The following is a 25,199-nucleotide window of genomic DNA, read 5'->3' as shown; positions in this document are numbered from 1 at the left end:
ACACACACACACACACACACAGGTAGGCACAGTAACACAACACACACACACACACACACACACACAGGTAGGCACAGTAACACAACACACACAGACTGAAGTAGGCACAGTAATATATCACCCCTACAAACACACACACACACACACACACACACACACAGACTGAGGTACACTAGGTAATATATCACCCCAAACACATACAGAGGTAGGTAGTATATCTCCCCAAACACACACAGACTGAGGTAGGTAATATAGTGTTACCCCAACTTGCTTTAAAGACAACCAGACACAACATACATATGTAAATATTAACATTTATTTGAGCGTACAATTTAATAGTCTTTTATTTGTCCGACCTAGTCTGGAAGGTTTGATGTCCATGTCCTATTGACTTAGAACAGCGGCTAGCCACACAGCAGAACAGTCAGCCAGGTGGACACTGCTGCAGCCTGTCTGGCTGATGGGCAGCGTTGCTCCGCTGCGGTCAGGTGAGCGTCTAGCCGACCAGGGTTACGTCCTGTCCCATTAGTATCACAACAAGCCTGTTAACGTGGCATTAAGCTACAGATCTGGAGGTTTGAAGTCTCCATTTACTCTCAAGCTTTATATATTGTATGAACACTGACCCGATTCAAACAAATAAGCCGATACTCAAAATGAAAACTACTACTGTAAATTAAAAACTAAAAAAAGATAAACGGGAAAAAGATGTTGGAGTGAGAACTTCTGGAGCTACTTTGTCACGGTGTGACAAAAAAAACGAAAACACAGCAGCCATGTCACAGGCTGCTGCTGTGTGTGTTTTGTAGTGTAATGGTCTGTAGTGCTGACGTGCGTTTGCTGTAGCCTAAGTGTAATGTTGCAGACACAGGTACAGACAGGAAGTCACCCCTGTGCTGACAGGAAGTCCCCCCCCAGTGCTGATGTAGACGTTCCTCTTCTTGATCCGTGCAAAAATAGAACGGGCTCAGAATTTACAACCGACAGTGACGTGGGCCCGAGCGTTTCTGATTCTTTAGGAAAATAAAGAGCGCTTAACTAGGATTTCTGATTACATAAAAAATAAACTTGAGATAAAGGTAGGGTATGAAAATAGTGTTCTTGATTTGAACAAACAACATTAAGGATCTCCGTCCATCTGCTCCATAATCTCCCTCCCCCATATCAATCGCTGACAAAGAGACAGATTCACATTCAACTCTACGCGTCAAGATGAACTCGATGTCAAATTGCACATGTCAAATCAGGGAGAAGAGGGAAAAACCCCCAGAAAGACACGAAGACGAACCTTTACAGATTAAATGAGGTATTGCACAGATTAATAAAAAAAAAAAGAAGCATAAAGGCAACAAAAATATACAGCAAATCGATAGAACATTTACATAATTTGAATAAGATTTAGAGAAACAGGAACAATTTAGTGTCGCAATCATCCATGGGGCTGAGGGAGGAAACGCCTCTAGTCCTCCCACTCATCATCATCCTCAAAGTCCTCATCCTCATCATCATCTTCATCCTCATCTGTGGAGAGGAGGGCGGGGGGGTTGTTAAGGTATAAATATAAATGTGTGTGTTTGTGTGTGTGTATGTGTGTGTGTCTGTGCATGTGTGTATGTGTGTCTGTGCGGGTGTGTGTGTGTACCTGAGGAGTGGATGGCTTTGCTCCTCTTCTGCATCACCTCCATCAGAGCTCCTACGATGCCGGCCGAGGGGGTGGGGGTGGTGGGGCTGGACTCTGGAGCGTCTGGCACCTGCAACACACACACAAACACACACACACACACACGACCCCAATGCACGCACACACAGACATACACATACAGTACACACACGCGCACACCATACACACACTGTCAGTGGGTAGGAGAGCCAGGGCAGTTAAAAGTTACAGTTCAAATGATTCCAGGTGGGCGTATAATAAGCAAGGGGTCAAGGGGGGGGGTCACACTCACATTCTTGAGCAGGAAGCCCTGCCTGATCTGGTCCAGCAGGGCGTCCCGGCCGGTGCTGGTCGACACGGGCCTCTCCTTCTGCTCCACCTTCTTCAGATTGCGGCCCTCGCGGATCTGGCTGAGCAGGGCGCCTTTACCGCCGCCGTCAGCCTCCAGCGGGGGAGGGGGTGCCGGGGGAGGGGGCGGGGGAGGAGGGGGCGGGGGCGCTCCGGAGCCCATACCAGCTGGGGCGGAGGAGGAGGGGGGAGGAGGAGGAGGAGGAGGAGGGGGGGGCGCCGGGGGGGCCAGGCTGGCATGGGACGGCTGGGGCGGGGGCGGGGGGGGGAGGGGCCCCCGGCTGGGCGGCGGCGGTGGCGGGGGGGCGCCCATGCCCGGGCGGGAGGGTGGAGGCGGAGGGGGCGCCGAGGTGGGAGCCCTGGAGGGGGGAGGGGGCGGGGGGGCTCCTCGGCCCCGGGCGGGGAGGGGCGGCGGCGGGGCGGAGCCGTGGTGGGGGGGCGGGGGAGGGGGCCCGCCCCTGGAGGGGGGGGGCGGGGGAGCTGGGAAAAGAAGAGAGAGAGAGAGAGAGAGGGAGAGAGAGAGAGAGAGGGAGAGAGAGAGAGAGAGAGAGAGAGAGAGAGAGAGAGAGAGAGAGAGGGGGAGAGACGACGTCAAAACAAGACGGACAAGAAAAGACAATCCCCCAACCGCGTCCGCGACACGTCACGCCAGTCGCACCGAGAGAGCGCCCTGCCTCTACCTGGCCACCAGGGGGCAGCGCGGCCACACAATCCTCTCCTGGGCTGATGCAGCAGCTCAGCTCACCACGGAGGTGTCAAAGGTCTGACCGGTAGTTCTAGACCTGCTGAGGTAAGGCCATCTGGGATCGACACAAACAAGCAAAGAGTTACAGGAACCCATAAAAGTCGCCTCGCGCCGTCTCAGGAATCGTAGGCCGTGACGGCCGTGGACTTCAGCGCCACGCTACAGAAACGCCAGCTCCTGAGCTGAGACACACCATGCATGTAGGCTAACTGGACACGTCAAAGACCAACACACACCCAGTGTAATAATGGATTGTAGCATTATTAGCTCATTGGTATCACAGGGACGTCAGTGAGCCAATGAGCCTCAGGGTTAAATCACGGAGCCATGCCGATCAGACAGACCTACCACTCCACCTGGGGGGACCTGGGGGACACAACCACAGATTAGCACAGTACACCTGGACTAGACCACAGTACACCTGGACTAGACCACAGTAGACCTGGACTAGACCACAGGTTAACACAGTAGACCTGGACTAGACCACAGTAGACCTGGACTAGACCACAGTAGACCACAGGTTAGCACAGTAGACCTGGACTAGACCACAGGTTAGCACAGTAGACCTGGACTAGACCACAGTAGACCTGGACTAGACCACAGTAGACCACGGGTTAGCACAGTAGACCTGGACTAGACCACAGTAGACCTAGACTAGACCACAGGTTAGCACAGTAGACCTGGACTAGACCACAGATTAGCACAGTAGACCTGGACTAGACCACAGATTAGCACAGTAGACCTGGACTAGACCACAGGTTAGCACAGTAGACCTGGACTAGACCACAGGTTAGCACAGTAGACCTGGACTAGACCACAGATTAGCCCAGTAGACCTGGACTAGACCACAGATTAGCACAGTAGACCTGGACTAGACCACAGTAGACCTGGACTAGACCACAGGTTAACACAGTAGACCTGGACTAGACCACAGGTTAGCACAGTAGACCTGGACTAGACCACAGTAGACCTGGACTAGACCACAGGTTAGCACAGTAGACCTGGACTAGACCACAGTAGACCTGGACTAGACCACAGGTTAGCACAGTAGACCTGGACTAGACCACAGTAGACCTGGACTAGACCACAGGTTAACACAGTAGACCTAGACTAGACCAGAGTAGACCTGGACTAGACCCCAGGCTAGCACAGTAGACCTGGACTAGACCCCAGGCTAGCACAGTAGACCTGGAGCCGTAAAGATATAATTCAGTATTTTGGCCTGTCTATCTCTAGCCCTACACCCATCACCAACACAACATGTCTCAATCTGCGTCCCTCACTAAGTCCAGGAGGAGGGTACTTGTTGAGAGAGGACGTAGGCTGTACATCTTCAGATAATACTACACACACAACACACAAGGCCTGGGGCTTATATCCAGTTCACATCTGGTACACACACACACACCCGCACACCCGCGCACACACACTCACACTTTTTCCCCGGAGCTCGTTCAAACACACACACACCTTGTCTCCGGAGCTCGTTCTTCACAGCCTCAACTCCTCCCTTCTTCTCGATGAAGTCGTAGATGACCTTGGACGTCTCCTTGTCCTTCAGCTGGGCCTCTGAGATGCCGCACATGTCGAACAGGTTCTTCAGCTCCGGGTCCAGGTTGTTCAGCTGGGGGGGACAGAACACAGAACCCACTGTTAGAGCAAAAGGAACGTCTGAACCGCTCCGTATTGCACCTGGGTGGGAGGAGCCTGTGGCTGAAAGTGCTCCCCATCTGCCACAGCTCGTCATAGAGGGGATGGGAGGGGTTGATTAGAATATACTTCAGTTTATCCCTCATCCTCCCCTCCACCACAGACTCCAGGCTGTCCAGATGTTGCCCCACGACGGCTTGGAGGCCATGGTGCAGAGGAGCAGAAGGGGCAAACATGGTGATTCTATTCAGTGCTTCTGCGGGGTTGGGGGTGTACATTTTAAGCACCTCTATGGGGTAAACGCATTCTTTAACCCTTTTAGTACGTAGAAAGCACCGTTTCGCAGCTTTCAGGAAGTGTTGGAATGTAGGATTTGTAAAATATTTTCTTGATATTTTAAAAAAATATTATTTTAGATCATTTAAACATTTTGCAGGCGAGACAGTCATATTCAAAGGGTTAATACATGGTGGGCCAATGTACTGAACACCCAACACTGCCCCCTCTCATTCCAACCTGCCCCTGTACTGCCCCCTGGTGGTGGAGTGGCAGAGTTGCCAGGCTGGCTGCGGGGGCCCCAGCAGGAAGGAATACTCTGGGGAGCGTGCTCCGTCATGCCACACCCACAAACCCCAGACCAACTCCGCTTACTTTCAGATCCATTCTTTAAGACGCCACCTCCTTGGCGTCTGCGTGTGCGTTCTATCTAACGGGTTCAAGGACGTTGACGTAAAAGGATTGATATGCTTTAGTCTACGTGTTGTCAAACCTACGCTATTCAAACGTTTCCAGGCTACAACAACGGAGAATTAAAGATAGTAAATTTTAAGATATACAAAGCCAGCAGAGTCCTGAAGTGTAGCTAACTACCAAAATCATCCAAATTATTTTTTTCCTCTCCTGACAAGACCGAATCCACTGTGATGTCATAAGCACACGGTCCTGAATAATTACTTCTGATCCTTGATTTTTGGACGGCAGTTCTGGGATTAGGGAGGCACAGGACAGGTTGATCAGTTCTGGGATTAGGGAGGCACAGGACAGGTTGATCAGTTCTGGGATTAGGGAGGCACAGGGAAGGTTGATCAGTTCTGGGATTAGGGAGGCACAGGACAGGTATATCATTTCTGGGATTAGGGAGACACAGGACAGGTTGATCAGTTCTGGGATTAGGGAGACACAGGACAGGTTGATCAGTTCTGGGATTAGGGAGACACAGGACAGGTATATCATTTCTGGGATTAGGGAGACACAGGACAGGTATATCATTTCTGGGATTAGGGAGGCACAGGACAGGTTTATCAGTTCTGGGATTAGGGAGGCACAGGACAGGTTGATCAGTTCTGGGATTAGGGAGGCACAGGGCAGGTTGATCAGTTCTGGGATTAGGGAGGCACAGGACAGGTTGATCAGTTCTGGGATTAGGGAGGCACAGGGCAGGTTGATCAGTTCTGGGATTAGGGAGGCACAGGGCAGGTTGATCAGTTCTGGGATTAGGGAGACACAGGACAGGTTGATCAGTTCTGGGATTAGGGAGACACAGGACAGGTTGATCAGTTCTGGGATTAGGGAGACACAGGACAGGTATATCATTTCTGGGATTAGGGAGACACAGGACAGGTATATCATTTCTGGGATTAGGGAGGCACAGGACAGGTATATCATTTCTGGGATTAGGGAGACACAGGACAGGTATATCATTTCTGGGATTAGGGAGGCACAGGGCAGGTTGATCAGTTCTGGGATTAGGGAGGCACAGGACATGTTTATTTCCCATAAAGCTCCCTGTGTAACTCTGCTGATGACTGAGCCAGGCTGGCCCTCTCTGGGGCTGGGATATTCAATACTATATAATAATAAATAAATAAAAATTATATTTCTGAGGAGATACGCAACACTGGACGCAAACACGTCCGAAGCTAGGAGGTGAGTGGGAGGACACACGTGCGCACACGCATTCATACAGCACACACACGTTCTCTGTATCCAGCTCATAATAAGTCATACTCACATCAAAGCCTGTGTTGGGGTCCCAGCCGACGTGTCCAATGTGCCTGGGGTCACACAGGAGATAGAGAGGTCTTAACACACAACCACACCAATCACCAACCAGCACAGCCATGTGCCCCACCCATCACCTGCTGGGACACACCAGACCAGGAAGACCATCCAGCGACTAGTTCAGGAATAATAGTTAGGAAGAGTTTGGTTACAAAACGAGATATCAATTTTGAGAAATGTTGGTTATTTGACATTAATGTTTAAGATTCCATAGTATTTCGTGGAAAAACAAAAATGTGTATAATCTTAAAATCAGATGACAGAAATATTTCACATATAGATAAAGGTACCTATTATCAATCATTTCTGATATTAAAATGCAAATGTGAAAATTTTTATATATGGGTTTTATCAAAAAGATTAAAAGGGTTAGGGTTATATAACTGTCTGGTAGTTGCTGGGTTAGGGTTATATATATTTGGATAACTGACTGGTAGTTGCTGGGTTAGGGTTATATATATTTGGATAACTGACTGGTAGTTGCTGGGTTAGGGTTATATATATTTGGATAACTGACTGGAAGTTGCTGGGTTAGGGTTATATATATTTGTATAACTGACTGGAAGTTGCTGGGTTAGGGTTATATATATTTGTATAACTGACTGGAAGTTGCTGGGTTAGGGTTATATATATTTGTATAACTGACTGGAAGTTGCTGGGTTAGGGTTATATATATTTGGATAACTGACTGGAAGTTGCTGGGTTAGGGTTATATATATTTGTATAACTGACTGGAAGCTGCTGGGTTAGGGTTATATATATTTGGATAACTGACTGGAAGTTGCTGGGTTAGAGTTATATATATTTGTATAACTGACTGGAAGTTGCTGGGTTAGAGTTATATATATTTGGATAACTAACTGGAAGTTGCTGAGTTAGGGTTATATATATTTGGATAACTGACTGGAAGTTGCTGGGTTAGGGTTATATATATTTGTATAACTGACTAGAAGTTGCTGGGTTAGGGTTATATATATTTGTATAACTGACTGGAAGTTGCTGGGTTAGGGTTATATATATTTGTATAACTGACTGGAAGTTGCTGGGTTAGGGTTATATATATTTGGATAACTAACTGGAAGTTGCTGGGTTAGGGTTATATATATTTGTATAACTGACTGGAAGTTGTTGGGTTAGGGTTATATATATTTGTATAACTGACTGGTAGTTGCTGGGTTAGGGTTATATATATTTGGATAACTAACTGGAAGTTGCTGGGTTAGGGTTATATATATTTGGATAACTAACTGGAAGTTGTTGGGTTAGGGTTATATATATTTGTATAACTGACTGGTAGTTGCTGGGTTAGGGTTATATATATTTGGATAACTAACTGGAAGCTGCTGGGTTAGGGTTATATATATTTGGATAACTGACTGGAAGCTGCTGGGTTAGGGTTATATATATTTGGATAACTGACTGGAAGCTGCTGGGTTAGGGTTATATATATTTGGATAACTGACTGGAAGCTGCTGGGTTAGGGTTATATATATTTGGATAACTGACTGGTAGTTGCTGGGTTAGGGTTATATATATTTGGATAACTGACTGGAAGCTGCTGGGTTAGGGTTATATATATTTGTATAACTGACTGGTAGTTGCTTGGTTAGAGTTATATATATTTGGATAACTAACTGGAAGTTGCTGGGTTAGGGTTATATATATTTGGATAACTGACTGGAAGTTGCTGGGCGTGCCAATGTCGGCCTTGGTCAGCTTCTTCCTCTTCCCCTTGACCTTCTTCTCTTTCTTGGCGAATGAGGAGTGCACGATGTTGTTGACCTGAGAGTTGTTATGGAAACGCGTCACGTTGCTGATCTCCGGGTTCTTGATGTCGACCGTCGCCATGGGGAGGGCCGGGCCTGGGAGGGGGAGACGGAGAGACGCTCAGAACTACAGTTCCCAGGATGCAACAGTCGGTAGCTAGAGAGGACATGTGTAAACAATATGGCAATATATGACGCACTCCGCTGGGTCTATCTGAGTGGTGAGGTGAACTGCTCCACGTTAGCGGACAGGGACACATGCTGACCAGGGGTCACCTGAGGGTCAATATCCCATTCCCGCCAGGAAGAGTGTTATAATACATCAGTCTGCTTAGAGGGAAGTGGCTACATGAGTCAACCAACCAGCGCACAGCACTCTGTCACCAACGTTCTCATTCACGCACGAAGATGAAAACATCTGTCCTCTCTGCAAAGCCCTCTGTTAGACAGCTGCCTGTCCCAGAGAGGTCTACTAGCTGGCCTCACTCACTCACTCACTCACTCACTCACTCACTCACTCACTCACTCACTCACTCACTCACTCACTCACTCACACACTCACACACTCACACACTCACACACTCACACACTCACACACACACACACACACACACACACACACACACACACACACACACACACACACACACACACACACTCACACACTCACACACTCACACTAGGGCTGCACAATAAATCGTGAATTAATCGAAATCGCGATTATGACCTCCGCGATTAACTAATCGCAAAAGGCTGCAATTAATGTGATTAATAATTTTGCTTTGAATTGAGTGTGCTAGGACTACACGGACGAATCACAGGCGCTAATGCTGTCTGACCAATCACATGCGTTCCCGCTGAGTGCGCTGTGCGCAGCAATTTCACTAAGAAGACAGATAGCAGTAGGTCAAGACACAAGAGTACCTGCAGCCGTGAGTAGTGAAAAAATGAGCGAAAACGAGGTCAGTGAGTTAGTAGCAAGAAAGGGATCAACGTCTGTGATTTGGGAGCATTTTGGTTATTATATATGAATATTATAAAGGCTATTAAATATTAATCGGAATTATTCATCGCAATTACCATTTTGAAGCAAATAATCGCAATTATTACCTTTTGTGATAATCGTGCAGCCGTAGCGCGCGCGCACACACACACACACACACACACACACACACACACACACACACACACAGGGGCGGGGCGTCCGCACGGAAGCCTGCACCGGACACACTGACGCTCGGGGGTCTGAGCACTGGCCAGGGTCGGGCTTACGCTTTCTCTCTCTTCGTCCCCCTGTCTCTCTCTCTCTCTACCTCCAACCTGTCTCTACATACGTATCTCTCTCTCTCTACTCCCTCCCTCGCCTGTAGGGAGCACGTTCAGGTCATTCTCTCTCTGTGTCCCTGAGCCCTCCCCTCCCCTCCCGTCTACCCCGCCATACCCCGCCCCCGTGCTCAGTGCCAGACGAGTTATAATCCCAGCAAATTACACCACCGCTGAATTTTTACATAACCATTAAAGCCCATCCAGTTTAATCCAAGGTAATCCCACAGTTCTTAAACATGGTGAATGTGCATGGAGAGGACAGGGGCTGGGCACTGAGCTATCAGTCTCTGAGAGGGGTGAGAAAGAGAGAGAGAGAGAGAGAGAGAGAGAGAGAGAGAGAGAAAGAGGGAGGGAGAGAGAGAGAGAGAGAGAGGGAGGGATAAATAAGGGGGGGTTGTATGTCTGAATAAAGCCCCTGCTGAGATACAAATCTGCCCTCATCCCAGCCAGCAGACTCCCTCTCACCTCCGAACCAGCGATCCCACAGGGTCACCACAAAACACACACACACACACACACACACACACACACACACACACACACACACACACACACACACACACACACACACACACACACACACACACACACACACACACACACACACACACACAAGGTGGGTATAACGCAGCAGACTAATCACGCTCTGCCCTCAGGGTCAGGGTTCAGCAGCCCTCTGTTACACAACAGCCTCTCACAGCCAGAGAGACGTACGGTAACGTTAGGCTGGTCTGGAGATACCAGACAGAGACGTACAGTAACGTTAGGCTGGTCTGGAGATACCAGAGACGTACAGTAACGTTAGGCTGGTCTGGAGATACCAGACAGAGACGTACGGTAACGTTAGGCTGGTCTGGAGATACCAGACAGAGACGTACAGTAACGTTAGGCTGGTCTGGAGATACCAGACAGAGACGTACAGTAACGTTAGGCTGGTCTGGAGATACCAGACAGAGACGTACGGTAACGTTAGGCTGGTCTGGAGATACCAGACAGAGACGTACAGTAACGTTAGGCTGGTCTGGAGATACCAGACAGAGACGTACAGTAACGTTAGGCTGGTCTGGAGATACCAGACAGAGACGTACAGTAACGTTAGGCTGGTCTGGAGATACCAGACAGAGACGTACAGTAACGTTAGGCTGGTCTGGAGATACCAGACAGAGACGTACGGTAACGTTAGGCTGGTCTGGAGATACCAGACAGAGACGTACAGTAACGTTAGGCTGGTCTGGAGATACCAGTCTGCTGAGTCCCCGGCGGTAATGTCTCTGGTGGAACATCTGAGGTACCAAGTGTGCTGTTCCACCTGAACACACACACACACACGCGCACACGCGCACACACACACGCACGCACACACGCACACACACACGCCCCGTTTAATGCCCTGCGTGTTAGGATGTGTGCAAATTTAAGTAGGGATTTATGGATGACACTAATTTAATCTATGGATATGTGATCCATTGACTGTGGGGGGTAGGCTGCGCAACACACACACACAGACGCACTCACACACGCGCACACGCACACACACACACACACACACACACACACACACACACACACACACACACACACACACACACACACAGTGTCTGAAAGCAGGGCTGAATTTACCTTGTAGATAAGGAACTGTGCTGCTTTTCTAGGCTGTTATTCAAGATGGGGGCAAAAGAAGTTGCTCAAATGTTCCTGTAGAAATGGCTTTGCAGCGCACGCGCGCGTGTGTCAGTGTGTGAATGTGTGTGAGCGCGTGTGAGTGTGTATGTGTGTGTGAATGTGTGTGAATGTGTGTGAGCGCGCGTGTGTATGTGTGTGTGAATGTGTGTGAGCGCGTGTGAGTGTGTATGCGTGTGTGTATGCATGTGTGAATGGTGTGAGCGCTTGTGAGTGTGTACTATGCGTGTGTGTATGTGTGTACAGTATGTGTGCGATAGCTGCAGGCAACAGAGAAACAACTCTATAAGGCAGACGAGGATGTGTGTGTGTGTGTGTGTGTGTGTGTGTGTGTGGGTGTGTGTGTGTGTGTGTGTTAATTCCCCTAATGGTGACTGAATACAGGAAGGGAGGTCAACTGATCCACCACGCATTATGTGGATAGGAGCATCTACCTCTAGCAGAGAGAGAGAGAGAGGAGAGAGAGAGGGATGAGAGAGAGAGAGTGAGAGAGAGAGGAGACAGGAAGAGGGGGAGGAGAGAGGGAGAGGAGAGAGAGAGAAAGAAAGTGATAGAGAGAGACAAGGGTGGGAGGGGAGCTAAACCATTAGGAGATCAGGGAGGAGGCTGGGTCTCACCCTGCTCTCTCTCACCCTGCTCTCTCTCTCTCTGTCTGGAGATCATCCCTGGTTAAACACTGGGGAGTAAACACCCATTTATGGGTATGTGTGTCTGTGTGTGTGTGTGTGTCGGTCAGTCTCCTGGATACAGAGATATGATCTTGCATAAACACATGGATATCTGTCAATGAACATGTTGGTATTTGACATAATCTCCTTGATCATATTGGTATATAATATATGACAATCTCACTGAAGAAGTTGGTATATATGACATAAACTCAAATCCGTTGATCAGTTGACGATTGTCACTGGATTGAATTTGAATGAAAAATCAAAAACTGATTATTGTCCATTTGAGACAAGAGTGAAGCTTGATATGACAACCTACCATTTGGAGGGTCGCGTCTTTTCTCTGCAAAACAAGATTGAGAGAGTGAGATTGATATACTGGCCAAGTCTTGACTGGTAGTGTGTTAGTGAGAGAGTGAGAGTGATATGTTGACTGGTAGCGTGTGTGTGTTAGTGAGAGATATGTTTACTGGTAGCGTGTGTGTGTGTTAGTGAGAGAGTGAGAGTGATATGTTGACTGGTAGTGTGTTAGTGAGAGAGTGAGAGTGATATGTTGACTGGTAGCGTGTGTGTGTGTTAGTGAGAGATATGTTGACTGGTAGCGTGTGTGTGTGTTAGTGAGAGATATGTTGACTGGTAGCGTGTGTTGACTGGTAGCGTGTGTGTGTGTTAGTGAGAGATATGTTGACTGGTAGCGTGTGTGTGTGTGTGTGTTAGTGAGTGATATGTTGACTGGTAGCGTGTGTGTGTGTGTGTGTGTGTGTGTGTGTGTTAGTGAGAGATATGTTGACTGTGTTGACTGGTAGTGTGTGTATTTGTGTTAGTGAGAGTGATATGTTGACTGGTAGTGTGTGTGTTAGTGAGAATGATATGTTGACTTGTAGTGTGTGTGTGTGTTAGTGAGAGCGATATTTTCACTGGTAGTGTGTGTGTGTGTGTGTGTGTGTGTGTGTTAGTGAGATAGTGGGGGGTGAGACTGAAGCATAGTGAGCTCTGATTATGAAGCATAGAAGTTATTATGCAAGCTTTGGACAGACATTTGAGTGTGTGTGTGTGTGTGTGGGCCGACTGCAGGCAAAGGATCCTTTGTTAGTTTCTAAGTAAATGGTGCTGGCACACGTGCATCCGTACACACACACACACACACACACACACACACACACACACACACACACACACACACACACACACACACACACACACACACACACACACACACACACACACACACACACACACAATTTGCCATGTAAGAGAGGAGCAGCACTCTATCTCCATAAGGAGAATCACACACACCAGGGTTTCCTTAGTCGGTAATTACATTCTTTTTTTCTTTTTTTTTTTACAGGGGAAATGTTGAAATGCAACATATTTAAATCTCTCTGGTCATAAAGACATATTTAAATGTCTCTCGTCATATTTAAATCTCTCCGCTCATAATGCTGGTGAAAATAATTCCTTCAAAGTACAATTTGAATTGTATTATGTTTTAAAGCAGCCATGAGGAGTTTTTCAGTTTGTTTTGATTTTTGCGCCACCTGTGGATAAAAACGGTAGTGTTTTGCAGGAGTGTTTGCCTGCATCTCCCATGAGCACCACCTCTTTCTGTCGTAAATATATCTTGCCTAGCCAGGCATTCATTTTGAAAGCCAGGAAAAGACGCTATTTGTTAGGATGACTAGCGATGAGGTAAATAAACTGTTACGCCGCCTATTCGATGAATGAAACAACCGTTTCATTTGTTTAAATGTTAAAAGTACTGTAGCCTAATTTTTAATAAAAAAATATAAACCTGCATGCCTTGACGAAGTCATTCTTTACATAGCTGCCTATCAGTTGATTTTGAGCTCAATAAAACACTGAATATAATATTTGACAGGAATTTCTCCCATTTGTCCTGGAGACTGAAATCTTCCAGGACATGTGGACCGGCACGGAAACCCTGCTGCACACACACACACACACAGACACACAGACACACACACACACACACACACACACACACACACACACACACACACACACACACCTCTCCTTGCCTCACACCAGCTCAGTGGGCGGTCAGACCAGGGGCGAGGCTGGCCTGGAGGGTAGTAGTGGGTTAGAAACGGGGCACAGAGCCTGTTAATGCAGCATGTTTCTCAGCAGGAGGGACAGGGCCGACAAGAGAACCCAGAGACGGGAGAACCCAGAGATGGGAGAACCCAGAGACGGGAGAACCCAGATTCGGTCATTCACTTACACAGTAGAGAGAGATGGCTTCAATCAGAACTGATAGAACGGTGACAGAGGGCTGAATGCTCACTTGAAATGCTCTACTGTGTGAGTGTGTGTGTGTGTGTGTGTGTGTTCGTGCTCGACGTCGACGGTTGGTTAAATCAAGCATAGAGGTCACAGAGAGGAGAGCACACAAAGTGATTTTGAGTTTGGATTATGAGTGGAAGTGAGTTTTAGCATAGAGAACGAGAGAGAGAGTCAGTGGGGGAGGGGGGGGTGGATGGGAGGGAGGGTGGGGGTAGAGCGGGAGAGAGAGGGGGGAGAGACAGAGAGAGAGATAGAGAGGGAGAGAGAGATGGATAGAGAGATGGGTTTTAATAGGTTCTGCAGGGTAGAAGGGGGCGGGGTCAGGTACCAGACTTCCTCTGTCTCCTCCCCAGTAGGTCTCCCAACGCATTACGGAAACGCTTGGCCTCCTCCTCGCTGGCGAAGTTCAGACCCACCTGGCACACCTACACACACACACACACACACACACACACACACACACACACACACACACACACACAATCTTAAACAAACATATTACAGACCCACCTGGCACACCTGCACACAGGATATTATACAAGCATATTAGAACAGAATACAGTTAAGAAAAACACACAGACACCCACTATATAACCTCCCTGGTCTGACAGCAGACGGTCTCCCCGTCTCCCCACATACTCACAAACCAGCCGCCTACATTACTAACAAGCGGCCATTTGAAAGGAACTAGATGGAGACAAAGAGAGAGAGAGAGAGAGAGAGAGAGAGAGAGAGAGAGAGAGAGAGAGAGAGAGAGAGAGAGAAAGGGAGAGAGACAGAGACAGGAGAGGGGGATGACATGGCGAGTGAAGGTGAGAGGGAGGGAGGTAGCCACTCACGTCCCCGGCGAATGTGATGAAGTAGGATTTGGAGTTGGTGATGGTGAAGTTGTTGTAGAGCTCCTGCTCAAACAGGGTTTTACCTTCCTGTATGGAGAGAGAGAGAGAGAAAGAGAGAGAGAGAGGGAGGTAGGGAGAGAGCGGTTAAATTAACGACAGCAGCACAAGAAGAGATCCTGTTTGAGTGTCTAGAGGGAGATATAGAGAGAAAGATTGAGGGGAGAATGAGAGAAAGAAAGAAGGTTCTGTGTATGCGCAAACTTGTCCACTCCTCAGTCTCTTGCGTAAAGACACACAAACACACACACACACACACGCGCACACGCACACACTAGGCTTGTCACGGTTGTCAGTGTTAGCGGTGTTATTCGGGGTTCGGGCATACACCATGTATTCACTCAGGTATTTAACTTTAACACTGCCCCACCATTGCTTTCTGCCCCCAACATCGTTTCACCTATTTAGTTAATTTTCGAATCTCAACCAAGTGTCTGATCTGTCTAGAGGAATCAGATTTCAGTTTCAATTCACGTGAAGAGAGTAGGGGGAGGGGAGGGTGTGGCTAATAGCCTCTCGTAGCTAGCTAGCCTAGCTAACATTCAGCTAACCTAGCCACCTGTTGCTGGCTGTTCAGCTAACCTAACCTAGTGGCTGTTGCCATTAGCTAGCTGGCTAGTTTATTCTAGCAGCCTATTCTCTCACCTATTCTAGCAGCGCTCCGTTGACAACAACACTGATTCGAGGAGGCAATTTGGTGAGTGTAACGTTTATTTTACCTCATGCCATGGATGCATACAACACCAAAGGCTACACAACAGTGCTGTTCAACGTAAGCCAAAGGTCTAACGTTAAAGATGAAAGTAAGCGCTCTCTTATTGTAGGCAAGACGGTGTTACTGGTGATACCGGTGTTGTCATGGATTTATTAGTCTGTGGGAAAAAAATCCACACCATCCCTAAACCACTCTCACTCTCACTCTCACTCTCACTCTCACTCTCTTTCTCTTTCTCTTTCTCTTTCTCTTTCTCTCTCTCACACACACACACACACACACAGTCAGTGTTCCAGGCTCACCTTGATGTTGAAGATGCGTATGAAGTAGGATCTGAGGGGGTTGTCCTTCACCAGGCAGGCCACCCCACAGCAGCGCCTCGACCAGCTGGAGCCCCGCTCAGCAGAGTACACCTGCACCACCGCAGACACCAGCGTCTGGACACACACACACACACACACACACACACACACACACACACACACACACACCAGGTTAACACACACACCTGCACCACCGCAGACACCAGCGTCTGGACACACACACACACACACCAGGTTAACACACACACCTGCACCACCGCAGACACCAGCGTCTGGACACACACACACCAGGTTAACACACACACCTGCACCACCGCAGACACCAGCGTCTGGACACACACACACACACAACAGGTTAACACACACACACACACCAGGTTAACACACACACCTGCACCACCGCAGACACCAGCGTCTGGACAGACAGACAGACACACACACACACACACACACACACACACACACACACACACACACACACACACACACACACACACACACACACACACACACACACACACACGACATGAGAGATGATGTCACCACTACAGCATACAATCAAGGCCTAGAAAAAGCCGCTGGAAGCTCTGGTTCTGTCGACCCGACGCCCCCTAGCCTTGATACCCAGCCTGCTGCTGATCTCAGCACAACATCAGACACACTGGAGACTGCTGCTCCCATTCCCAGATCTTCCCCACCTCGGACGACTGCTGTGCTGACACAGCTTAGGACTAGGTCAGGACTGTATTTCTAGGACAAGGCCTGGGCTATCTTTAGAACTAGCCCTGGTCTGGACTGTATCTCTAGGACTAGGCTTGGGCTGTATAGGTTTAGGTCTGGGCTAGAGAACTAGGCCTGGGTTGTAGGACTAGATCTAGGTCATTTCTGTATCTTAAGTCATGTGAATGGAAATTCTGTCTGTTCACCTCAATAAGGAAATGCAGTAAAACAGTAGTAGTCCAACGTTTATAACGACAAAAGGTCGACTCAGAGAGAGATAAAGAGATAGAGAAAGATAGAGGGAGAGGAAGAGAGAGAGAAGTAGATCGTCTGGTAGCACTGCAGTGCTGTTGATCATTCTAACAGCCTGGGCAAAGTCACACTCTACTCTTACCCCATTTGACACACGCGCGCGCACACACACACACGCACACGCACACACACACACACACACACACACACACACACACACACACACACACACACACACACACACACACACACACAGGCTATATCTTAACAACCTCCTCACGCAGTGCACGGCTCCTGCCAAGCTGCCAGCAGCCTAGAGGAGAACGGACTCCCTCACTACCTCCCTTAACCTAACGAGAGCAAGCCAGGATGAGCCAGAGCCTGTCATGATAGCACCATCATTACTGTAACCGCCTGCTTGGCATCCAGCCTCATCCTGTACCTGCGTCAGCCACACCCTGCTCTGTTCTCTGCCTGGTCAGGCCTGGAGCAGACAAACCTAGTTCAACTGCCTAAACTGACCTATCCTTTCCGATCAAGGTATTTATGTACAAATAGACCGTATGAAAATTGTAGATCGTGGTCTGATACAGTAGTAGAGTTGGAACTTGGGTTTGTTTCCCTGGTGGATGCGCACGCAGTCACGTGAAGAATTACTTGGGCTCTCTGGAGAGAAATTAGCTGTCCTGAAGTAACAGCAACCTTCAGCGCTAGCTAGAAGTAGGCTAGTTATCTAGAAGTAGGTAGGCTAGTTAGCTAGAAGTAGGTAGGCTAGTTAGCTAGAAGTAGGTAGGCGAGTTAGATAGACGTAGGTAGGCTAGTTAGCTAGAAGTAGGTAGGCTAGTTAGCTAGAAGTAGGTAGGCTAGTTAGCTAGAAGTAGGTAGGCGAGTTAGCTAGAAGTCGGTAGGCTAGTTAGCTAGAAGTAGGTAGGCTAGTTAGCTAGAAGTCGGTAGGCTAGTTAGCTAGAAGTAGGTAGGCGAGTTAGATAGACGTAGGTAGGCTAGTAAGCTAGAAGTAGGTAACCTAGTTAGCTAGAAGCAGGTAAGCTAATTAGCTAGAAGTAAGTAAGATAGTTAAGCTAGAAGCATGCACGGACTATAATATGGGCAAAAAGGGCACGTGCCCAGGGGCATGGAAGTGCCATGGGGCAGGGCACAAGGGGCAACTTTTTTTATTTTTTTTATCCCACGATTTTGTAACCCCATTTTATTAGCCTGGTACGACCCTCCTACCATTTTATCACCCAGTGCCAAGGGGCAACTAGTCAGGTTAAGTGTGGAAACCTCAGTCACAGAACCCCGCCCGGCGCCTCCCCCCTCTCCCAGCACCTGTTGGTTTCGCCCATAGGGCCTAACGTTAGCCTACTGCTGCCTCGCACTTGCCCTTGAGTGACAAAAGTAAAACGAGTGGCGCCAGCGGGCGAAAAAGAAGAAAGAGAGGCGGTAGTGATGAAAAATGTCCCTTTATCAACACATTTTTCACAAAAGATCAGCGAGAAGCTCGGTGGCCTACTGTAGACGGTGGCAGCAGCTCACCCCTAGCACCGATGCTAGCAGCACCACCACCCACGACCATGGTGGCACCACCTCAGGACCCTGCCCAGCACCTATGGGGGAGGTAACTTCTCCACCTTCTTCACCACCTCAACCACCTGACGTTACCGGGTCCGGCAGCAGCATCTCACAGGCCAGTAACGTTAACACAGTTAACGAGGACACACCTGAGGATAACGTCAGCCGCTCCCGCAAACAAACGGAGCAATGCCAGTGGATGTACACAGTAACTGACCCGGCCTTGTTTAAGGACATAACTGAGGAGGCTTGGGCTGTGTTAATTGAGAGGGGAGTTTCTGCTTTTCAAAACCAGAGGAAGTCCAAGTCCAATTATCCAGCCTCAATCCGCTACCAAGGCGTGGGAGGTAAGGCACGCTCCCTTACTAATAATCTTAAAAATCGAATAATCTAAAAAAAAAAGAGGGAGAGACAGGTGTGTGTCTAACTGCCTAAATTGCGTAGTTTTTGTTTGTTATAATAACTTGACCTTTGTTTGGCCGGGCGTCGCAGAATGGTGGGGGGTGGGGCATGTCAGACATTTGTGCCCAGGGGCATATCATTTGATGATCCTCCCCTGGCTAGAAGTAGGTAGGCTAGTTAGCTAGAAGTAGGTAGGCTAGTTAGCTAGAAGTAGGTAGGCTAGTTAGCTAGAAGTAGGTAGGCTAGTTAGCTAGAAGTAGGTAGGCTAGTTAGCTAGAAGTAGGTAGGCTAGTTAGCTAGAAGTAGGTAGGCTAGTTAGCTAGAAGTAGGTAGGCTAGCTAGCTAGAAGTAGATAGGATTGGTAGTTCTGTTGACAGGCTCACAGACAGGATGATGGGGTCCTTCTGAGAAGTTGTAATCCAACAGACCCCTCTCTCACACACACACACACACACACACACACCTCTCTTCCCCAGATGTACAGACTGTTCTAAGGGGGCTCCTGGCCGAGATGAAAGGCAGGACAGCAGCAGTAAAACACCCTGTAACCAACCAGGGGCCTGTCTGGGCCTAACCACACACACACACACACACAGATGAAGAGAGCAGGAAAGGCTTTATTGACCGTCAGTCTTCCTCCAGACAGTAACCCTAGACAGGGGGTGATGCCAGCGGTGGCCGGCGGCGATGCAGAGAGCTGTCAGTGGCGCCCCACTGTCCTCACAGGTCAGCGGATCAACACCAGTACCCACCCCGGGAGATAACTTCTATTGGCCAGTGCCCACCCTGGGAGAGAGATTCTATTGGCCAGTGCCCACCCTGGGAGAGAGATTCTATTGGCCAGTACCCACCCTGGGAGGAGGGGTTCCATTGGCCAGTATCCACCCTGGGAGGAGGGATCCTATTGGCCAGTACCCACCTTGGGAGGGAGATTCTATTGGCCAGTGCCCCCCCTGGGAGAGAGATTCTATTGGCCCGTACCCACCCTGGGAGAGAGATTCTATTGGCCAGTGCCCACCCTGGGAAGAGGGATGTGGACAGGAGGAGCGGGCTGCAGGTAGGGGTGTCACGATTTCGATTCAAAATCCAAAATGTATCACTAGCTAACGTTAGTAGCTAATTAGAGGTCTACAGCCAAATGGGTGTTCATAGAATAGCTGGCTAGCTTAGTAAGCAGTTTGGCTGTAGACTATGCCAGCTATTAGCTAACATTAACTAGCTGTTTTGCTTTGTTAACGTTACCGATTGCACTCCCAGCAACTAGGCTAGGTACAGTATAGAGTCCTTGTTAGCTAACGTTAGCTGTGTTTCTGCATGAAATGCTGATATAATGGTATAAAAGATTTAGATAGCTAAACCTAAGCTAGCCAAGCCAATGTTAGTTGGCTACAGCTAGCATGAGAGATGGCATGTGGAGCAAAAGGTGGGTGGGGACCTTTGGAACGTCCAATATTTCTTTACAAATCAGGATAGCCTCGATAGCCATCAATGGCATAAACATCAGTGCAAATGTAATTTTATTTCTATATCTAAAATCAAATTTAATCGTAACCTTAAGATCGAAAATTTAATCGAATTGTAGATTAGAGAATCGTGACACCCCTAGTTGGAGGTGCTGTTAGGAGGGAGGTGGACATTAGGACATTCAGAGGGTTGGAGGAGCTGAGCTACCCCTTATGGAGGAGCAGGGAGAAGGAGGAGGAAAGCCAGAGGCTGGTGTCAGAAGGGGGGGGAGGGAAAGGAGAGGCAGAGCAAGAGAAAGTTCAAAGGGATTTGGAGGAAAAGACAGTGATCAGAGAAGAGAGAGCACCGAGGGCCAATGTGGGGGAAGATTAGAGGAGGAGGAGGGGAGGCACAGAGGAGGGGATGGGAAAAGGGGGAGGCTGAGAGTAAGGAGAGAGGAAAGACACGTTCTACCGTAGCAGCACAAAACACTGGAGGTCGACCACCACCACACTTCCTGTAGGAGAGGACTGCTGATCAGGCAGTCTGTGCGTCTGTGTGTTACACCCCCTCTCTCCCTCTCTCTCACTCCCCCCCCCCCACACACACACACACACAAACTCTCTCCCCTCTCTCACACATCCCTCTCTCTCTCTCTCTGTCTCATTTGGATGCCTTCCACCTTTCTCCCTCTCTCTCCCTCTCTCTCCCAGTGCTACCAATGGCGAAAAAACTGCAGCAGTGAATAGCAATGACTGATTGAGGCGTGATTCACCCTCCGTGCCCAGTAGCAGCTTGCATCCAGTTTTAAAACTCTGGTACTAGCCTACAGGGCAATGAAAGGAACAGCTCCCTCCTTCCTCCAGGCCATGGTCAAGCCCTACACCCCCTTCCAACCGCTACGCATTCTACCTCGGGATGACCGGTTGCCCCGTCACTCCAAGGCCCCTGTGGTCAATCGACACGATCACAGATTTTCTCTGTCCTGGCCCCGCAGTGGTGGAGTGAACTGCCCACTGACGTCAGGACAGCAGAGTTCCTGCCCATCTTTGGCCGCAGGCTCAAAATGCACCTCTTCAAGAAGTATCTCCCTCCTAAGCACCTATTATATTTACCTCCGTCAGCAACAGTGCAGGGGTGGTGGTGGAGGGTGTTGGGGGGGGGGGGGGGGGGTGTGGTGGAGGGTGCTGGAGGTGGAGGATGTGGGGGGGGGGGGGGGGGGTGGAGGGTGTTGGAGGTGGAGGATGTGGGGAGGGGGGGGGTTGGTAGTGGAGGGTGTTGGGGGGTGGTAATGGAGGGTGTTGGTGGGGTGGTAGTGGAGGGTGTTGGGGGGTGGCAGTGGAGGGTGTTGGGGGGGGGTGGTGGTGGAGGGGTGGTGGTCCTCTTTTTGATTTCTACATTTCCTGCAGTTGCATAACTCATTCGTCGCGGACATTCTAATTGGATTTTTCTTCCGGACGCGGTGCTGGGCTCACGCACACGTCACGCACAGGGAATGTGCCTCCGGACTCTGTCACATGCTGAGTGACAAGGCCTGGATGCCTGAGGGACAACATCATTGGCTGTTTGTACAGGTGTGTGTGTGTGTGGAGAGAACCGCCTGACAGGCACCTGAGACAGGTGTGGGTGTGACCAAGGAGGTTAAGAGGGTGTGATTGACAGGAAGGGGGGTGGAGCTTCTGTATCCAAGCCCACGGAGAATGAGGAAGCGATATTTCTATTTCCTCCACCCCAACTTAGTGTCACAAAGGTAGATATAGGACTGGCAAGGTTGAAACTGGGCTGGTTAGTAGGAAGTGACACAGGGAGTGGCAGGGAAAGTCATTCCTAAGGAGAAACAATGCCTTTATTATGGAAAGTATGACAGTGCTCTCAAAGTTTTTGACTTGGCAGGGGAGAGAAAGAGCCTGGAAAAGAGTCAAACTTTGACAAGACCAAAAACATTATGCAAGGCACCCTGACTGACCCATATACCTGAAATAAATCAGTTTGGGCCACAATCACAAGGAATAAACACTCTCTCTCTCTCCCACACACGTACGGATGTCTTCACTTTATATAGCCTATTGTGGACACTAAATATTGGAAATCAAGCTAGATTACAGGATGAACAAATCTACCACACGGAGCAGGCAGTGCAGCGCGTGTCCAATTCATGACATGCAGACACAAACGATTGATGGGACTCAACACAAAATATGGCATCGTTATAAATCTCATATGTTGATGATAGTGTGTGTGAGGTGGCAGATTGGATCTTGGGCTGGCTCTGGTCTCTGCCCACCAAGTCTGCTGCGTCGCCACCCCGTCAGTCACCATCAAGACTGGACGGCTGACGCTCAACACGGCGGCCTCGCTGAATCACTGACATCAGCTAAATACACCGTGGTGCTTTTTAAATACGAAGCAGTGCTTGCTTGGGCCAAGTCGAGTAGACACACTGTTCTGAGCAACACAGGCTAGTTTCCGAAAACACACGGGGCTGTTACGTAACGTCAGAACTTGGGTTTCCCGGCTGATGGTTTTAACAGATCCCAGATCAGCAGCTCCTGGGAATTAAACCCACCAGGGACCTCTAACGTTAGAGGACAAGACACACGAGTCCGGTTCCCCTCGAAGCAGTCCGGTGTGGACAGACAGCACAGCCCAGGCCTCGGAGCTCGGCTCAAAGTTTCTACCGCCCAGAACGACACCATCCCGGGATGTCAACCTTTCCTCCCTGCCCTGTGACACATTCCCATGTTTTCAACAAGCCACATTAAATCTCCGGAATGTAGCTTAGTTTAGCAATGATAAACAGATACACATGCATAGCCTGACGGGGTAGGTTTCGCCCTAGGAAGGAGACTACGTGTAGTAAAGCGTAGCATGAAAAGTATTACAACAACAACTGATCAAACTTACAATACATTTCCTCCCGAGGTGGTTGAAGAGGCACTCGTTTTCCTGCGGGGTGAGCAGGATGGAGCCGACGTTGGGCGGCCGCCTCTGAGGCGGGTGACCGCTCATGGTTGATGATCAATAAACCTTCTGGTTCTCTGGTTCTGCTCCTGATTCAACCCAGAATAAAGTCAGACTGATCCTCGTCCCGTGGCCTGCTGCTACCAAACCCTCACATCGGGGCGGGGGGGTTTTTCAGACAGACATACAGATTGTAAAAGTATCCAAAACGTGCCTGTAGTTTAGAAACGCAGTATAATGGCTTCCTTCACTAGTAAATACTGTCTAGATTCCCGCGACGTCTAGAAGACAGTAATGAAGGCTAAACTTTGGTGGGAAGTCCAGGCGAGCCGAGCGGCCAAAGAGCTGATCCAACATGGCAGACTGGGACAGTCCAACCGGGTGGCAGCGGGAGAACAGACTTCAGGAATGACACTAATGGATCATATCTGGGAGTAGGGAATTCGAGGGATAAACAGCTATGACAAAAATACGTAATACGAATTCAAAAATCAAATAAATACCTTATATGGCAATACATGTTTCAATAAGAGTAAAGACAAAAACATCTTGATGTGGGAATGGTACAGCCCAGTCCTACCAGGAATGCTGTCGATGAGCGCAGATGGACAACCACGAAAGTGCAGGTTGCCAAGATGATGCTGTCATATGTCCATTTGAGAAAGGATCTCAATGGGAGTTGCATGGCATGCTATGACAGGTGATTATCAAACATGTACCTTCATTGTAGATCACTTTGACTTAATATATTTTATACCGTCAATTGCTGAAGCCACATAGTGGTTTCTGGCAGGTTATGCAAAGGACCCGCTGATATGAGTGACACTGAAAGTGGCTTTTCATTGCAACACATTTTTGAATAAATGAACTCCTCCCTCTTACATTGTATTTGTATACCACAATAGACCACTTTGGCTTCAGCACTAGATCATGCTCTTAGTCACCTGTTTAGAGAGAAGATGCACTCGTGAGTTCTGGACAGTAGTAGTATACTGACTACCTACGTTAAATGTAATTATTGTAAGTCACTTTGCATAAAAGCATCTGCTAAATGACCGTGATGTAATGTGCTTGAGACTTGCTTGGAATAGCTGTATGATCAGACACCATCTTCAATTTTCATGCATTACAACTTTATTTTTCTTTCAAACCATAAGAGGACACCGTTAGTTCAGAACATATCATATACTGTACCAACATCATCCAGATTTTCTCTTATATCTAATACACAACTAGGATACAGCAATGAGGCTAAACCTGCCTAAGTCATGCTAGTACAGTGGTAGAACATGTCTTGCTGCATATTTTATCAAAGAGCCTGAGGGGGCTAAGATGCATGCAGCATCCCCCCGCCAGCCTTGGCCAGAGTGACTGAAAAATGACTGCCTCAAGCCAACCAGCCCTACTACCAGGCTGCCCCAAATATGCATGTTTTATGCTAATTCATATGCTACCATCATGTCCCTCAGCGTTCCTGAATGACTGCAAACAATGACTGCGAACACAGGTTGACTTGTGAAAGGCCATCTCACATCACCACCGAGACAATACTGTTATTATCATACTGCTCATAGCCCAGTTGTCAGTCATTCTTTCATGGTGAGGACATGCACGCACACGCACACACACACACACACACACACACACACACACACGCACGCACGCACGCACGCACACACACACACACACACACACACACACACA

At 48.7% G+C, this 25,199-nt stretch overlaps 1 protein-coding gene across 1 annotated transcript; it reads right to left on the bottom strand.

The window, feature by feature from the left end:
• Positions 1-296: 296 nt before the first annotated feature.
• Positions 297-23,843, bottom strand: LOC311316662 (actin nucleation-promoting factor WASL-like). Its single transcript, XM_084447580.1, has 11 exons — positions 23,439-23,843; positions 16,125-16,259; positions 15,051-15,137; positions 14,540-14,636; positions 12,227-12,250; positions 8,143-8,326; positions 6,415-6,457; positions 4,224-4,377; positions 1,953-2,488; positions 1,643-1,751; positions 297-1,521 (listed from the first exon to the last, which is right to left on the bottom strand). Exons 1-11 carry the CDS (start codon positions 23,541-23,543, stop codon positions 1,460-1,462), a joined length of 1,536 nt encoding a protein of 511 aa, XP_084303706.1. The 5' UTR covers positions 23,544-23,843; the 3' UTR covers positions 297-1,459.
• Positions 23,844-25,199: the final 1,356 nt, after the last annotated feature.

This window comes from Borostomias antarcticus (genome assembly GCF_949987555.1).
Source record: "Borostomias antarcticus genome assembly, chromosome: 13".
Lineage (NCBI taxonomy): Eukaryota > Metazoa > Chordata > Actinopteri > Stomiiformes > Stomiidae > Borostomias > Borostomias antarcticus.
Note: the sequence above shows the minus strand (reverse complement) of the source record. Positions and strands in the feature narration are given on the sequence as shown.

Excerpts from the sequence above, each read along its gene's own strand:
- LOC311316662 (XM_084447580.1), bottom strand. The coding sequence starts at position 23,543 with ATGAGCGGTCACCCGCCTCAGAGGCGGCCGCCCAACGTCGGCTCCATC. Across the intron at positions 12,251-14,539 it reads GAGGAGACAGAGGAAGTCTG|AGAAAAGACGCGACCCTCCA; the intron begins GTACCTGACCCC and ends CTTGTTTTGCAG. Across the intron at positions 2,489-4,223 it reads GAACGAGCTCCGGAGACAAG|CTCCCCCGCCCCCCCCCTCC; the intron begins GTGTGTGTGTGT and ends TTCTTTTCCCAG.